The 18,713-nt window shown below is 44.9% G+C and overlaps 1 protein-coding gene across 5 annotated transcripts in view; it reads right to left on the bottom strand.

The window, feature by feature from the left end:
- Positions 1-17,260, bottom strand: part of LOC127577702 (triokinase/FMN cyclase-like) — a 42,771-nt gene extending 25,511 nt beyond the window's left edge. Inside the window, exons 1-4 of one of the 5 annotated variants that reach the window (XR_007957427.1) lie at positions 15,596-17,260; positions 10,900-11,089; positions 9,026-9,136; positions 5,380-5,561 (exon numbers count right to left, since the gene is read on the bottom strand). Coding sequence is in view for 4 of the 5 variants with exons in the window: in XM_052029152.1 (XP_051885112.1) it covers positions 5,380-5,561; positions 9,026-9,136; positions 10,900-11,089; positions 15,596-15,601 (489 nt within the window). In the remaining variant the exon portion in view is untranslated. Of the gene's footprint in view, positions 1-5,379; positions 5,562-9,025; positions 9,137-10,899; positions 11,090-15,015; positions 15,210-15,595 lie in introns of those variants that run through there. The other 4 variants (XM_052029153.1, XM_052029152.1, XM_052029154.1 and 1 more) reach the window with 4 other exon arrangements.
- Positions 17,261-18,713: the final 1,453 nt, after the last annotated feature.

Below are 18,713 nucleotides of genomic sequence, written 5' to 3'. Positions count from 1 at the left end.
TGCCTGCTGTTTGAGCAGCTCTTCCTGGAGCACTTACCTGACGACATCCACCTGCTCCTGGCGGATGCCGACTTCAGCGAACCCCGGAAGGTGGCCGCCCGAGCGGATGTCCTTTGGCGGGTGAAAAAGGAGAGCAGGGCGTCCGTTGAGCACGTTGCCACGCCACGTACCCAGCAGCCCAGACCCGGCGATCGAGCGCCCCCCACCCAACACCAGGTCTGAGGCACCGACCGACCAATGGTGTTTCTACCACCAGCGGTAGGGCGCTGACACCCGCAGATGCCGGCCACCATGCCGGTTTCTGGGAAACACCAGAGTCAGCCACCGCTGATGGCTACGGCGGCTGGCCACCCAGATAGCTTCTTCTATGTGTGGGACAGGCGTTCCGGACGTCGGTTCCTAGTGGACACTGGAGCCAAAGTCAGCATCGTGCCTCCCAACGGCCACGAGACTCACAACTGTACGCCAGGACCCACCCTCAGAGCCGCCAAGGGCAGCGCCATTCAGACCTTTGGCACCCGGTTGGTACACCTCCAGTTCGGCACCTGCAAATTTACTTGGAGGTTCATCCTGGCTGCCGTCGCGCAACCACTCCTTGGGGCTGACTTCCTTCATGCCAACAGTCTGCTGGTTGACCTGCGGGGTAAGCGCTTGGTACATGCCAGGACCTTCCAAACGTTCTCGTTGGGTGAGGCCAAGCTGCCGGCCCCACACCTCGACTCCGTCACCACGTCGACCAACGAGTTTGCCAGGGTCCTGGCAGAGTTCCCGTCCATACTAACGCCCCAGTTCTCCACCACCTTGTCCAAGCATGGCGTCCAGCACCACATCCCCACCCAGGGCCCTCCCCTCCACGCCCGCGCCCGGTGGCTACCCCCAGACAAGCTCCGCCTCGCGAAGGAGGAATTCAGAAAAATGGAGGAGCTGGGGATCATCCGCAGGCCGGAGGCTGGCGGCCCTGTGGCGATTACCGACGCCTCAATGACATCACTACCCCGCACATTCAGGACTTTGCTGCCAACCTACATGGGCAGTCCATTTTTTCCAAGGTCGACTTTGTCCGCGGGTATCACCAGATCCTGGTGCATTCCGACGACATTCCGAAGACGGCGCTGATCACACCTTTCGGCCTCTTTGAATTCGTCCGGATGCCCTTTGGTCTCAAGAACGTTGCTCAGTCCTTCCAACGACTCATGGACGCGGTTGGGCGCGACCTTGACTTCGCCTTCATATACCTCGACGACATCTTGATTGCCAGCAACAGCCGCCAGGGACATTTCACGCACCTCCGCCAACTCTTTTCTCGCCTGAGGGATTTCGGCCTGACCGTCAACCCAGCCAAATGCCAATTCGGGCTGGAGACAATCGATTTCCTGGGTCATCAGATTGACAAACACGGTGCCTCGCCCCTGCCTGCCAAGGTTGACGCCATCTGCCATTTCGCCAGACCCACCTCCATCAAGGGCCTGCAAGAATTCCTTGGTATGGTAAACTTTTATCACCGGTTCATACCATCCGCGGCCCGCATCATGCGCCCGTTGTTTGCTCTCCTGTCGGGCGGAAGCAAGGACATTGTTTGGTCGGAAGAGGCTCACACCGCATTCGTCGAAACCAAGCAGGCCTTGGCGGACGCGGTCATGTTGGTGCATCCTCGCACGGACGTCCCGACGACCCTCACGGTCGACGCCTCCAGCACAGCGGTCGGAGGCTTGCTAGAACAGCTTATCGAAGGGCGTTGGCAACCGCTGGTGTTCTTCAGCAGGCACCTTCGACCACCAGAGCTCCAATATAGCGCCCTCGACTGCGAGCTGTTGGCATTGTACCTGGCCATCAGACATTTCCGTTACTTCTTGGAGGGCAGGCTGTTTCCAGCTTTCACCGACCACAAGCCGTTGACCTTCGCCTTCAACAAGGTCTCAGATCCCTGGTCAGCGCGGCAACAGCGGCACCTGTCATACATCTTGGAGTTCACCACTGACGTCCGCCATCTGTCGGAGTAAGAGAACGTGGTCGTGGATGCACTGTCATGGCCCACCATCCAAGTTTTATCCCAGGGGGTGGATTTCGGCGCCTTAGCAGAGGCACAGCGAACGAACATGGAGATGCTCAGCTACCGCACTGCAGTCTCGGGCCTGCGACTGCAAGACCTTCTGGTAGGCCCCGGTGAGCGCACCCTGCTCTGCGATATCTCCACAGGTAGACCCCGCCCATCGTCCCAGCTGCCTGGTGCAGACGGGTGTTTGATGCCATCCACGGCCTTGCACACCCATCCATCCGGACTAATGTCCGGATGGTGTCAGACAAGTTCGTCTGGCATGGCCTGCGTAAACAAGTTTCCAAATGGGCCCAGTCCTGCACTCACTGCCAGACCTCGAAAGTACAGCAGCACGTCAAGGCCCCCTTGCAGGATTTTCAACCTCCCCGCCGGAGGTTCGACCATATCCATGTCGACCTGGTCGGCCCCCTCCCAGTCTCCCGAGGAGCACAGTACCTCCTCACGATTGTCGACCATTTTACCCACTGGCCTGAAGCCACTCCCCTCGCAGATACCTCCGCCCAGTCCTGCGCACGGGCCCTTCAGTCAACTTGGGTGGCCCGTTTCGGTGTCCTGGCACATATCACTTCCGACAGGGGAGCTCATTTCACCTCCGGCCTGTAGTCTGCCGTCGCCGACTTGTGGGGTTCCCGGATCCACCTCACCACCGCCTATCACCCGCAATCCAATGGGCTGGTGGAGAGGTTCCATCGCCACCTGAAGTCGGCACTCATGGCCCACCTTAAGGGGCCCAACTGGGTAGACGAACTCCCCTGGGTCCTGCTGGGGATATGCACCATGCCAAAAGAGGACTTGCATGCCTCGTCCGCGGAGATGGTCTACGGAACGCCCTTAGTCGTCCCGGGTGAGTTCCTACCAGCCCCTCGGGGGCCAGAGGAAGGACCTACAGCGGCACTCGACCGGCTGCACAAGCGGCTGGGAAGCCTGGCCCCGATTCCCACCTCACGGCATAGACAGGTCCTGGCCCATATGCCGACTTCCCTCCAAGACTGTAAGTTTGTCTTCGTCAGGAGGGGCGCGCACCGATCACCGCTACAACGGCCGTACGAAGGGCCGTTCCGGGTCGTCAGGAACAATGGATCTACGTTCGTGCTGGACACTGGGGGGGCATGAGGAGGTGTTTACGGTTGACCAGCTAAAGCCGGCTCATTTAGACTTGGAGCAACCCATGGTGGTACAGCGAGCGCGGTGCAGGGGCAGGCCACTCAAGTCATAGTTTATTTAATTCTGGTTTTCGCGACGGTATTGCCGGTTCTGGGGGGGGTGGGTTATGTAGCGACTCACCGCACTGGCATCAAACCAGCTCCTGACATCGCGACGTCGTCGGAGGCCCCGATCCAAGATGGCGCGGGGCCCTCCTTCCCCAGCGTTGGGCTGGGAAAGCCCGCGCGCGGGAAGCTCAGGTGACATGCGCGTGACGTCAGTGCGGCAACTGTAGCGTGGGAATTGCTCGGCTATTAAAGGCACACTGCACCCCGGTCGGCATTCAACCTTCAATTTCGAAACCAGCGACTCTGTCTTCATTTGGTAGTGTGTAGCTAGCCGCTACAGTATATGGCAGCGTCACTTTTAATTTAAAAAGTAACAAGCCAAGGAAGACTCGTTATTTGACTTGTAACATCTGGTGTGCTGCCTGAGTACATCATTGTCTGATTAGAGTATTTCAACCATGGTCACATCTTCAAATTTCAATCTCTAAATTCGGTCCTTTCTCAGTGAAGCAAATCTCACCTTGCAACTCTTTAATCTCAAAGCAAACGTTTCAAATTCAAATTTTCAAAGCACAATATTGATAAGAAAGAATTCTAATTTATTTTGGAGTATTTCTTTCTGTGAAACATTAGTTCTTATGAAAAAACATCAAACACATTTTGTTCAAAAACCTTACTTTAGAAATTTCCACTTTCCTTTTCCCTACCTTCAACAAAATTTGGTACAAATGAAGAAAATACAGTATTGTCTTGCCATTAACTTTCATTGGTAGAAATGGCTCTGGTTATGACCCTGCAAGTTCTCTGTATATGCCTCTTCTGCTAGGAATCCAGAATTAGATTTACACTCCACATTGCAGACCTTGTCTATAAAGATTTGTTTTTCACATGGAGGCTATTCCTGAACTCAGCTGCCTGGGGGCATCCACAGCTTTTTTTTTTAAAAAGGCATTATTTTCTGTATTGGCCTGCATGCACTAATTCAGTTCAGCTGCCATTCTTCTGCCAGCATGAACTAAAGTAACATAAATCTTCTGTTTTCCTTCTCAATTCAAGTTAGCACTTTTGATTCCAGTTCCTCAGGCAACGTTTGCACTCTTGTTCCTTTCCTACCTCAATGTGGCATTCTGAACTTTTGCCCCTTCACTACCAATCATTTTCTTTATTCTTTTGCTATACACTTCATTTCCCACTCAATGCGTTATTATCCTTTCCATTTCCACTACTATCCATTTGCATAACTTTGACTAGGATCCATTATATACCATCTGCTCCTTTTTGCCTCTTATCGTCCAGCTGCTAAAATGCTACACTGTCCCTCTTAGCAGCATTTCCAATACAACTAGCACAGACTGCTGTCCATTTACACTGATTTTGCAAGACTTACTACTTACGGTACCTATTTAAAGGCCACAACCAGTCAGCTATTGCTAATAGTTGTTCTGAGACAGGATTAAAGAGAGAAAACAGACCTGAAAAGAAACGTCAAGGTTTGCTTCTGCATGACTGGCTCGTGTTAACTGCAAGCCATGCATTTGCAAATAAAAATCATGGAAGTTGCACTGGACTCCAATGGAAGCCATTGCAGATGTCTGGAATCCTCCATGGGTCACAGCTTCAGATGGATGGAATAACCAGATGGAAAACTGTGGTCCATGATTCACGTGATGTCTCCAGCTTTTATGAACAACATTTTTCATAGAGATTCAATAGCATGATGACATGAATATTGTACCATTAGGCCAAGGTATCTACCAGGGGCAAATTTAAAATTAATCAGTTTATTATAACCTATCTTAACCCATTCTTGACAGAGCTATAATATTCACCACTTTTTAGTCCTTTGCCACAATTCTAGTTTCCAAAGAAAAGTTGAAAAATTCTTTGTGCTGTCCTGGATTTCCTTCAACATTCTGGATAGGATGCATCACTTTCTTTAAAAACTTCCAATCCCATCAGCAATTATGTGAAATTGATCTCTTGATGTAGCATCAAGGCTTCAGACTTTAACCTTCCACCACATTGTCAAGTGTCTATCTATCTCTGCCTTAAAAGTATTCAAAGGCTCTACTTTAAAAATGCTTTGAAGAGAGTTATAGTAAATGGACTTACTTTATGTATAAGTACTGTGCCACACAGACCCCTCCTCCCAGCTTTCTTCTGCCTGGTGAAGGCACAATCATCAGCCACAATAACCATCTCCGCAGGAATTCCCTCCATTTTTATCTCTTCTAGGGCTAAACCAAAGTTTAGCCGATCTCCTGTGTAGTTCTTGACAATCAGCAGTACACCAGCTGGATATAAAGTACAGATAAAAAGGTCTTTAAAAATCCATCACAGTTGTCTTCCTAACCATTTAATTCCATATCCAACCAACTAATTTAGCTCCCTTCAGACAAATAATTTTTGCCAGTCATTAAGGAATACTGAAACTTTTATGCAGATAACAAACAATGTTCCAAAGTGTATCATGGAAGCCTCATCAAAAAATGGAGATTGCACTGTTTAGAGGTATTAGAAAATGTTAGCAAAAGATTAATGAAAACTATTGGTATATCAGCTGATACTGCAGTTGATGACATTGGAAGGAAATAGATATAAAAAAAACCCATAAAAGACCATGATCATGTTTTGCAATGGCTACAAATATCCTTGCAGAAATCAGAGATTCTCAGCTGGCCATGAAGCCGATTCTCCTGTTATTGCAAAATATGCATGCCACAGATTACAGCCACAAATGATATATGAAGAGCTCCCTGGTTGTTTTCATTTTACCCAAAAAATCTAATTAGGCCTTTTGGAAACCAACCTCTGTCATTGCCAATTTTAACAACTTCAACTCTGCATTCCCATCCAACCACAGTAATCCTCCACCACGTTATCAAGTGTCCATCTACCTCTGCCTTGAAAATATTCAAAGGCTCTGATTTAAACATGCTTTGAATAGAGTTCCAAAGACTCACAATTCTCTGACAGAAAAAAAGTTGTTTCATCTCATCTCTTATTTTTAAAGTGACCTCTAGTTTTAGATTCTCCCACAAGAGGAAACATTCTCTTTGCATCCATTCTGTCAAAGTCCCTCAACTTCATCAACATGTAATACTAGATTACTGTGCTGGTGGGTACAAGTCTGCTACTTTAACACTAGGGTACTGCACTATGGGGCACAGGTATGTCAATGTATAACATCGGATTACTGTACTGATCAGCACAAGTCTGCAAGGGTGGATAGAGCTAGGGATGTGGCATATGTGGGAACCTTGAACAAAGTAGCCAGGGGGTTGGGGGGGGCGGGGGTAATGAGTGAAGTGGCAAGGTTGAGGTGAGTGTAGCAGCAGTGTTTAAGCAAGGAGGAACAGAGCAGCAGTGAGTGTAGCAGCAAAAAACTATGAGGGAGCAGCAAGAAACAAGACATTTGTCTTCAAATATAGCTAAAAGTGGTCAGTGTCTGGTGCTGAAAGGATGAGAGAGCATCAAAGTACAGCTTGCATCAGATACCGAGAGCTCAGTACAGAAGAAACCCTGGAGGAGCATAGGAAATCTTGGAATAAAATTAAAGGGGCAATTAGAAAAGAATAGATAAGATTTGAAAATATATTGATAAGTAAAACAAAAGAAAATCCAAAGCTCTTTTATAAGTACATAAAGAGCAAGAGTATAACTAGGGAAAGAGTAAGGCACATGAAGGTAACCTGTAAGACACTTACAAAATATTTTGCGATTGTCTTCACAAAAGATGGGGATGATGCCGATACCATAGTTAAGATGAATGAATGTGAAATATCGAATGAAATATTTATGTAAAACAGAAGTATAAAGGGGTTTATCATCTTAGAAAATGGGTAAATTGCCAGGATGAAATATGTCCCAGGCTGTTAAAGGAAGGATGGGAGGAGATTGTACAGGAAATAACAACAATTTTTCATTCCCCTTGGATTTAAAGGAGTGGTGCCAGAAGATGGAGGGATTCTAATTGTCATTATCACTCCATTACGTAAGAAAGAGAGATACACAATCATATGACAGATTCATTAATCTACTATCAGTTATGGGGAAGTTATCAGAATCTATTATGACAAATCTGAATACATCAGAGGCAGCCAACATGAATATGTAAAAGTCATGTCAAATTAATCTTGAAGTTTTTGTAACAGTAACAAATAAGGTAGATTGGCTAGTGTCTATGGATTTTATCTAGGGAAACAAAGGACTGCAGCTGCTGGAATCTAGATGAAAAATATTACGATGCTGGAGGAACTCAGCAAGTCAGGCAGCATCCGTGGCAGTCAACATTTCGGGGCAGGACCCTTCTTCAGGACTGAAGATAGGAAAAGGGGAAACCCAATATATAGGAGGGAAAAGCAGAGCAGCGATAGGTGGACAAAAGAGGGGAGGTGGGGTGGGCACAAGGTGGCGATAGGTAGATGGAGATGGTGTAGGGGCAGTTGTTGCACCTATGGCGGGGGCAGTGGAAAGTTCCTGGGTGGGTGGGGGTGGGGGGACTGAACTCGGGAGTCGCAGAGAGAGCAGTCCCTGTGAAAGGCAGAAAGGGGTGTGGAGGGGAAGATATACTTGGTAGTGGGGTCCCGATGGAGACAGGAAAGTGGCGGAGAATGATGTGTTGGATATGTAGGATACACAGGATGAAATGTGAGGACAAGTGGGGACCCTATCCCTGTTGGATCTGCGAGGGGTGGGGGTGAGAGCAGAGGTGCAGGGAATGGCAGAGATATGGGTGCGAGCTCTCTCGACCACAGTTGGGGGGGAAGCCACAGTTAGAAAAGAAGTTGGACATCTCGGGTGTCCTGGAGTGGAAAGCCTCATCATGGGAACAGATGCGGCAGAGGCGGAGAATCTGAGAAAAAAGGACCACGTCCTTGCAAGAGACAGGGTGGGAGGAGCTGTAATTGAGGTAGCCGTGAACGTCAGTGGGTTTGTGGAAGAGGTTGGTAGAAAAGGAATCTCCTGAAATGGAGACAGAAAGATCGAGGAAGGAAAGAGAGGTGTCAGAGATAGTCCAAGTGAAATGGAGAGCAGGGTGAAAGTTTGTGGTGGAATTTATGAAACCGTTGAGTTCCACATGGGTACAAGAGGTGGCACCAACGCAGTCATCGATATAGCGGAAAAAGAGTTGAGGAATGGGGCCGGAGTAGGCTTGGAACAGAGACTGTTCAACATAGCCAACGAAGAGGCAGGCATAGCTGGGCCCGTGCGAGTGCCCAGAGCTACGCCCTTGGTCTGTTGAAAGTGAGAGGAATCAAAAGTGAAGTTGTTTAGGATGAGAACAAGTTCAGCCTTGTGGAGGAGAGTGTTAGTGGAAGGGAACTGGTTCAGTCTCTGGTCAAGAAAGAAGTGGAGGGCGGTGAGGCCATTATGATGGGGAATGGAGGTATATAGGGACTGGACATCCGTAGTGAAGATGAGGTTGTGCGTGCCGGAGAACTTAAAGCTATGGAAGAGTTGGAAAGCATGTGATGTGTCACGGACGTAGGTGCGAAGGGATTAGACCTATTTAGATGGATTTCAAAAACAATATTTTGTCAGTCAGACAGTGCAAATAAAAATGAGAGCACATATTGGTCTAATTTGCAAGGTGAAAGGGAGAACAAGGGATAAAGGCAGGTACTCAAAATAGCAGAATTTCATTTGTGGTTTTCCCCAGGAGTGTGTTTTTATATATAAAAAAAAGGAGCTGCAGCATGTCACCATATTCAAAGGGCCATCATGGGAACCTCATTCTATTTCATAGTGTACATACCTGCTCCTGCTCTGACCACAGTTCGGATCGCTGCTGAAATACTTCCTGTTGGGGGAGAAGTGAAGACATCTCCAGCAATAGCAGCAGTCAACATTCCTGCTCCGACATAGCCTGAAAAAAATAAATTTCCAAAATTCAACGACAGCCTCTGAATACAAGAGCCAACACTGACAAATGTATTTTCTTCTTTATAACTTTCTCTGCTTGTATTTTTAATGGTTCTAACATTAACAGTTGAGGTACACCTTCATATATGTATATCTGCAGCCCTAGTAATTCTGCCATTTGAATTGCTCTGAAGGAATCATTTTTTAAAAAGGTTTCCAACATATTTACAATATTTGCCTCATTTTCATTACAGTGTTTACAAAATTTACATAATCTTTTGATTAAAACATTGTCATCCATGAAGGTGTCCTGAAGTATTCAGCAGAGCAGGTCTGCAAGTTTGTAGTGGTCTGTTACACACAATTCAATCTTCCAGTTTTGAGGACTCAACCTAAGGCAGCAACTGGAGAATAAGAGGAAGGAAGCAACAAAGCCCAAACTTTCTGGGATTAATTCATCAGATAGGACCACCAATAAACAAACCTCCAGTTCCTCATTCAAACAATCCCACGCTTTGTCTTTCTTCTGTTACTGATCATCATACTTGGCCAGAATGCCAATATAAAATCAAACAAAATCAACACCCCAAATCAAATTTATGAATCAAATCATGTCAAATACTGTATAAACATCAACTAAACACAAGGCATTGCCTTAATGTCTATCTAACCTACACCTGTTCTAAAACTTTCGTGCAGTGCTACCCAACTAAATGAAGCATGGCTGATGTACAACTGATGACCTAACATTTGGTCCTGCAGAATGATCTTCAGCAATCATGAGGCTACCAACAGTGGATTCATACTGCATATTTATTTTCAGTTGATCATCAGAACTGTTCACCATCCTGGTGTGATATTTGATCCCCGAAAGAATTTTGAACCACGTCTATGCCTATTGTCATCTCTGTAACATTATCCTACTGTCCACATCTTAGCTCTTCTTCTGGCATCCTCAACTGTAGTTTTATTCCTTCTAAACTTTAGTGCTCAAATGCACTCCTGGTTGGCTTCCTTTGTTCAATCCCCCATGAATTTGGCTGTGGGTGGGATGGGGAAAGTCCCCTGCTCCCCAGCCTGTAAAGGCCTACATTCACATCTTGTTTGCTGACCTACACTGACACATGCAGTATTTAAACAGCACAACAAATTTTAAATTCTCATCCTACTTCCAAATCTATCTCATGCCTTGCCCCTCCCTACCTCCATAATCTTGTCCAGCCCTATTACCCATAAAACATGTTCTCCGATGATCACTTCTGAAATTAAATGTATGGCCACTGACGTTATATATTTACAGATGCTTTGCAAAGTGCCAGATGAAAGGCTTGATTAGCAAATGAGGCCCATATTGTAAAGGAGGACAGTGGGAGCATGGATAAAGTACAGAAGGCAGACAATTGTGATGGTTGTTTTTCCAGAGCGGAGGATGGTGACGGGTTAAGTGCCAGTACTACTGCTCTTTTGAACATTATCTTAATGAGTTATATATAACCTCATCAAAACCAACAGATTTTTTTAATGCACCTCAATAGGAAACCAAAACCTTAGTTTAATATCTCACCCAGAAGATGTCACTTTAATAAAGCAGCAGTCTTCTGGTATTTGAAATGTGGGATGGGATATTGAGTTCAAAACTATCTGACTCAAAAGTGAAACCATTACCAATTGAAGCAACCAGACAGAATACACCAGCTTGATCCGTGATTAGTGAAAGGTTTAAAATCTAAGAGAGATCTACCAAGGCCAACATTTGAGAATTGATACCTGCATGAGCTGGCTCATGCCCAGAACCTCCTCCAGACAGCAAGGCCACTTTGCCTTTGATGTTCTTCAGGTCCGACCTGATAACGATACGATGTCCTTGCACCAGCTGCATTCCTACATTCCAGGCCACGAGTCCTTCCAAAGCATCATCCACACAATGTTCCACAGAGTTTATCAGCTTCTTTGAATGCTAAAGCAAAATTATAAATTAAATTCTCCCTCTAAAGATTGAAGATCAGTTTTCCAATCCATTCAATTTACACGTTGTGGTTTGCAATATAGCTTCAATTCAACAACAATTTTTTTTATTTTTGCTACAGAAATACCTGAGAACTAATGGGGGATATCAAGTTCTAATACCGATCCTGCTCTCACTCTCACCACCATCACCAGAATGAAAATCCAGAAGACTTGACTTGTTCTAAGTCATCCACCACCCCAGATTACTCCTGATATCACCCCTGGGAACTAGCACTGTAGCTTTGCAAATGCAGAGATTTCAGTCCAAAGTCTTTCAATGCATTTGGACATGGAAGGCCCAATCTACTGTGCGTGATACCTCGGGCTTTCTGAGCAAGTAATATTGCTGTGGGGGGCACCAATCAAGTGTGACGTCCTCTGCAGCTACAATATATTTCCAGATTGAGTGAATTTTGCATCCCTTGCAGTGTTGTAGGTGGTAACATTGTCTTGGATAGAAGATTGGCCGGCTAACAGGAAACAGAGAGCAATCATAAGTGAGTTGGCAATGGTAATGAATAGTTTACAACGGCATCAGTTTTTTTTTACAATTTATCTAAATGACTTGGATGAAGGAACCAAAGTTATGTTTGCTAAATTTGCTGCTGATACAAAGGTGGCTGGGAAAGTAAGATGTAAAGAGCATAGAAGGACACTACAAAGGGATGTAGATAAGTTAAGAACTGAACAAAGGTCTGGAAAATGGAGTACAAGGTGGGAAAATTTGAAATGTTCTCTTTTGACAGGAAACATAGAAGAACATATCTAAATGGGGAGATTGTAGAGCTCTGAGATGCAGAGGGATCGATCTGGCTGTCCTTATGCATGATTCACTGAAAGCTTGCCTTCAAGTACAGAAAGTATTTAGGAAAAATGACAGACTATTAATGATTATTCCAAGTGGTATTAGGGCAAAAATAGGGAGGTTATGCTTCAGTTATATAGAGAACTGATGAGACCACATTTGAAGTACCATGTACAGTACTGGTATCCTTATTTAAGGAGGGATGCTAATGACTTGAAAGCAGTTCAGAGAAGGTTTACTAGACTCATATCTGAAATGGGCAGGCTAGGTTTTACCCCTAGATTTTATAAGAGTGAAAGGCAATGTGATTTAAATTTAGAGAATCCTGAAAATGTCTTCTCTTGGAAGGGAGAATCTTGAACAAGATTCACTATTTAAAAAATAAGGGTCACCCATTTAAGACAGATGAGGTTATTTAGTTTCCTCTCTCAAAGGGTTGCAAGTCTCTGGGACTCTCTAGAACAAAGGGCAGCAGAAACAGAGGCTTTAAATATTTTCAAGGCAGAGGTAGATAGATTCTTGATAAGCAAGGGGGTGAAAGGTTAATTGGGGAGATGGAAATGTGGAGTTTAGGTTACTTTCAGATCAGCCATGATCTTCTTCAATGAAGGAACAGGCTTAAGAAACTGAGTGCACAATTTCCTATGTATATCACTTTTACAGTTTTAATAATTTAATTGTAAAATAGTCAGATTTTTACTAGAAAATATATATTTTGGAATGAAGAATATGCTTTTATTTGATACCTCTCATTTCCAAAGGACACCCAGAGCAATCCATGGCCAACGATTACTTCTGAAGGTTGTCACTGTTATGTAGAGAGATTCAGCAATCGTGCTAATCATAGAGTACATCCTAAACAGAAATCACCTTAAAGGGTCTTTGGTTGAATGAACATTGGCAGCGACAGCAGAAGAACTGCTACTCTTCATCAAATAGCACCAAAAGAGATTTAATATGCATCTGAATAGATCGATGGAGAGCTCAGAAAGCCAGAGGTATCATGCACAGTATGCATGATACTGTGCATGATACCTTCCATGTCCAAATGCACTTAAAGACTTTCTACTGAAATCTCTGCATTTGCAAAGTTACAGTACAGTGGTAGTTCCCAGAAGTGAAGTCAGGAGTAAGTTCACTTTAGAACTCCATAGAGGAAGAAGCAGCCAGAAAATGCAGCACTCAGTACTGCAGTGAAACCTTCATGTAAGTTGCATGCTTGAGACCTGTAATGGGGCTTGAACACCAGTTGGCTCAAAAAATTAATCTGTATCAGGCAGGATGGTGACACAAAAACATTTACTGTTTTGGTCCAAGCGAGTTACTAAAATATTCACATACACCCATGACAATGTGAAAAATCATGATGCTACCATCAGTGATACAACCCTCTGCAATAGGTTATGAAATATTACGTAGACGTGATTGTTATTCTAGAAGCTGCACATACTACACTGGAAGAATTGTCTTATTTATTCTGTGGTGGTGAAATTAAGAAGGGGAATCACAGAGAGAATAGCAGAGAGTCAGAGGGTTCAGGTAAAAGACCAAGAGTGGATGGATGATTAGTGTGGGTATGGGAGTCAGTCAGATCACTGGAAGCAACAGTTGTGTAAATGATACAGAACAGTATCAGAAGGCCTCTGGCGTGAAAAGTCCAGGAAGGAAATGGAATCTCCAGATTAGTCTGGGACTCAGAGTACAATGGAAGGTTCAAGAGATTGTGGATGCTGGAATCTGGAGCGAAAAACAAACTGCTAAAGGAACTCAGCGGGTCAGGCAGCATCTGTGCAGGGAAACGGACAGTTGATGTTTCGCGTCAAGACCCCTTCATCTGGATGAAAAGAGTAGAAGGGAGATAGCCAGTAATGGGAGGTTGATGGGATGGGTTGGGGGGCGCAGGAAAGAGGCAGGGTGTGCTGGTATACAGAAACAGCTATGGCTTGAAAAACCTGTTATCTCTCTGTTACCCCTCTGGATTTTGGTAACTTGCTTCCACTCTAGTTCTGAAGTAGCTGATGAGACGAGTGACAAACCTGCAGACTTTGCAGCTGGTGCTCGAAAGGGAGAGCTGGTGAGCTATTTGAGAAGTGCTACGCTCCAAATTTGAGAAGGATACTCCTCAATGATAGTGTGGCCAGACTCTGCTCTAACTCCATCTACAAGTTTGCACATAATACCACCATTGTAGGCTGTATCTCAAACAGCAATGAGTTGGAGTACAGGAAGGAGATAGAGAGCTTAGTGGAATGGTGTTATGATAACAACCTTTCCCTCAATGTCAACAAAAGAGCTGGTCATTGACTTCAGGAAAGGGGGCAGTGTACATGCACCTGTCTACATCAATGGTGCTGAGGTCAAGAGGGTTGAGGGCTTCAAGTTCCTGGGAGTGAACATCACCAACAGCCTGTCCTGGTCAAATCACATAGAAGCCACGGCCAAGAAAGCTCAGCAGTGCCTCTACTTCCTCAGGAGGCTAAAGAAATTCTGTTTATCCCCTTTGACACTCACCAACTTTTATCGATACACCATAGAAAGCATCTTATCTGTATGCATCACGGCTTGGTACGGCAACTGCTCCACTCAGGACCGCAAGAAACTGCATAGAGTTGTGGACACAGCCCAATGCATCAAGAACACCAGCCTCCCCTCCCTGGACTCTGTCTTTACCTCTTGCTGCCTTGGTGAAGCAGCCAGCATAATCGAAGACCTCACCCACCTGGGTCATTCTCTCTTCTCTCCTCTTCCATCAGGTAAAAGATCCACGAGCCTGAGAACACGTACCACCAGACTTAAAGACAGCTTCTACCCCACTGTGATAAGACTACTGAACGGTCCCCTTATACGACGAGATGGACTATGATCTCACGATCTACCTTGTTGTGACCTTGCACCTTACTGCACTGCACCTTCTCTGTAGCTGTGACTGTACTGTTTTTACCTGTACTACATCAATGCACTCTGTACTAACCCAATGTAACAGCACTGTGTAATGAATTGACCTGTATGATGGGTATGCAAGACAAGTTTTTCACTGTACCTCAGTACAAGTGACAATAATAAACCAATACCTTTTCAATCGAGTTTATAAAGCTGCATTTGAGAGGTCAATAAAAGACTACGTAGAAATTGACGCCGCACCCTGCACCTCTGTTGGAGTTGATGTGGGCTGAAGATCATGTTCAATGTGCCGACAGGTGGATAGAAACCACACTGCCATTTGGGGAGCAGTTCTTTGGTAACTGGGAGGTGGCAGTTGAGGAGGTCCTGGCGATTACTTTCTCTGTGGCAGTCAGCATGGAGACCCATTTTTATAGTTGTTGCATTCGGTAAGATGGTGATGGATGCAAAACAGCTTATTTGAACAACAAACAAAGCCAAAGTTGACATGTTTTAAGGTTTTAAAAAGGAAAGTGCTTCAGCAATGGACAACATAATTGACAGACGTGGTTTCTTAAATCTACTCTTTGACATAACTTGCCACTCTAATATAGCTTATCATAGCCGGCCCAGTGCCGGCGGTTCCATTCAAAATCTGCCTGTAACGTTACCACTATTATCAGGCAGCGTCCATCATCCCGGCCGTGACCTGTACCGGCTTGACGGCCGTGAAACCGCTCCGTTTTTCCCCATCTTTCCCCGGATGCTTACGTGCATCGTTCAGTCCGGAGAAGGAAGCCCACGCGTCCGTGCTTGAAATCAGCCGAACCGACAGAGCAGTGGGCCGCAGGCTGCTACTGCTCTTTGATCGACCGAAGGCTGAGATAAGCTACGGTGAATGAAGGAGGTGCGGCCCGGGTCCGGGAAAAAGGAGGGGCTGAGGCCTGCACCGAGATCCGGCCTCTTTCCTGCTCGAATTGTCTGACGGTTGGTGGCGGAATCCTGGCGCCATTAATTTGAAAGAGGAACCGCGCCAACGTTCGTGGTACCTTGAAGTCCGGTCAAATAGAGAGCTGCCACCTCTCTCTCACACACCGGGTGTAAACCGCCATAATCATTTATAGTCTAATAATCGGTGGAAAGCAAATTGACCCTCATCGAGTTGCAACTGGTCCGAAAGACTGGCGGCGTCTCTCGACGATGGCAGTTCTGCCGATCTTCCGCCCGCTCGCCGAAGAGGGTGTCCCGCCGTCTCCTCGCCAAATCCCCGCGTCACCGAGCGGTCTCAACTGTGGCTGGGAGAACTCCTCTGCAAGGCTTACTGTAAACGTGTCTTGTGGGATAATAGACTTCCTACATTGATCCCACAATAGGATCAAGGGTAGGCCATTCGGCCCTGCTCCAACCTTCAACAACAGCATGGTTGATCATCTAGTTCAATATGTTGTTCCCGCCTTCACCCCATATCCCAATCGCCATCCAGAAATGTATCTCACTCCATGAATATATTTAATGACTTGGCCACCACTGTCTTCTGTGGTAAAGAATCCCATGGGTTCACTATCTGGATGAAGAAATTTCTCCTCATCTTAGTTCTTAGTAGCATACTCAGAATCAGGAGGTTGTGATCCCTAGTTATGCACTCTCCAACAATCAAGAACATACTTCTGTATTTACCCTGTTAGAATTTTTCCATGAGATTTCCTCTCAGTCTTTTGTACTTCAGTGTATATCAGCTTAACCCACCTAATCTCTCCTCATACGTCAGTCCTCCCATTCCAAGAACCAGTCTAATGAACCTTCCTCATGCTTCCTCCATGGCAAGAGCAAGTAAAAACTGCATATAAATCTCAAGATCAGGTACCCCAATGCTGCAGCAAGATATATTTCCTCCTATGATCAAATCCTTTTATAATGAAGGCCAATAAACCATTTGTTTTCCTATCTGCTTGCTGAAGCTGTATACTTGCTTTCGGTGACAGTTGTACAAGGACAACCAGGTCTCATTGCACCTTCCTTTTTCACAATCTTTCACCTTTCAGGTAACAGTCCTTCTTTCTGTTTTTGGAACCAGATTGGATAACCTCACATTTGTGCTGTAAATTAAACTGAATCTACCATGTATTTGCCACTCACCCATACTGCCCGAGCACATGCCTTGAAGTTCTGCCCCTGCTAGTCCTGTGACTGAACTAAATTATTGTAACCATACAGTTCTTATGCTCCTGCCAGCATTGCTGCTAATCTCTTCATCATGGCATATGTCAGCAAATAGCAGAAACCAAGGCCCATCCACAGTTTTTCCTGATGACCTTTCGACAAATTGTACCTAGCATCTACACTTCAGTGCGGAGTCAAGGAAATCTGGAGTCAGAGAATGTACGGCAGTCAGACAAAAGTTCGCTATGGACACACTGCATAGCTAGCAGAGCGTTTAGGACCAACGTTTCCACCTGAGGGTGAGATAACACAAACCAACCCAACAATTGTTTATTAAATTGAAATCTTTAATAAAAAATTGTATGACAAAGTTTTTTTGTTGTTAAATGTTTTATGGATAAATCCTATTTAAAATTATAATGCCCCCATAAAGCAAAAAGATTAAACAATTCTGACCTACATTATTTGATCATTATTAATGATAAAAGTATGAAGTGAAATCTGATTAAAAATGCATCCTATACGTATTTAATATTCTTTAATGGGGCTCTTGCTGACGTTTGTCTTGATGACTCCTGAAGATCTGTAATGAAGATCGGAAAATATTAGTAGACAGGTATATGTTGAATGCCATATTCAAGACAAAATGTCATCAGCTTCTATATTTAAAAGCAAACTTTAGATAACTGTATTACTCTGTATTCTATGATTTATCCATTATATCTTGGCTGAGACTTTCAACTATTCGAGATTAGTTCAAAAGAATTACATTCTTTTAACCTCCATACTGTAAATTATTTACGAAACTTGCCAGACTCTATGTAGCATTTCCCTCCTTGATGAACAAAATTATATTGAATCAGGTGCCAGCACCAATAGAAATGGCGTAAGTTGTTTAACTTGATTTTGTTTCCCCCCGCACCCCCCCCCCCCCCCCGCCACATCTTCTTGGTACCTACACACTGCAAAGTATCTCACCACTTAAACCTGACTTACTATGTGTTATGGCTAATGGCTTTTTGGAATCACAGGCATAAACATTGGTAAAACTTCTATGCTATTAAATTGAAAAGCAGTAAAAAAGTTAATTTAGCATGGTTTGTTTTAAGTCACTAGCACAAAGTACAATTGGGAATTTAAGATTAGTCCATTGCCTGGTTAGCTTAAAATGTGAATACTAAGACATAATTGTGAACTCTATTTTTACAGTTCTATGGCATCTTCTAGTAGTGGAATAATTAGATGCATTTGAAGAACATAAACAAAAAATTGCAAAGATTTCCTTTCCACTATTAATACTGAGGGGCAGGGCTTCAGGATCCACTGCATGAAGCTGAGTCACTAATCACGGTCCTTTTCACTTCGTGGAGCAGCCATGGAAACCAAGCCTGGAGCTTGTTTGGAACTGCTTAGCACAATTCTTCCCAATCATATTGAAGGATTTCAAATATCCCAGAATTAATTGGCCAGAGGTAGGAAAAAGAGATAAGGGGGTGGATATTCTGCAATAGGCATCCCTTCCTAATGCAGTCTGTGAGAAGTCCAACAAGAGGGGATTGATTGCTTCATCTGCTAATATGGAATGAAACAAAACAGTTAAGGAAAGTGAAAAGTTTAGGAGTATCTTGGGACTAATGACCCTACCTTAATAATAAGATAATGCTTGAGAGTAGCAAAAATGATGGAGACCAAAGTAATAATTGAAGAATAGAAATATTTGACATAAGGT

The sequence above is a fragment of the Pristis pectinata genome, chromosome 14 (genome assembly GCF_009764475.1).
Source record: "Pristis pectinata isolate sPriPec2 chromosome 14, sPriPec2.1.pri, whole genome shotgun sequence".
Taxonomy (NCBI): Eukaryota; Metazoa; Chordata; class Chondrichthyes; order Rhinopristiformes; family Pristidae; genus Pristis; species Pristis pectinata.
Note: the sequence above shows the minus strand (reverse complement) of the source record. Positions and strands in the feature narration are given on the sequence as shown.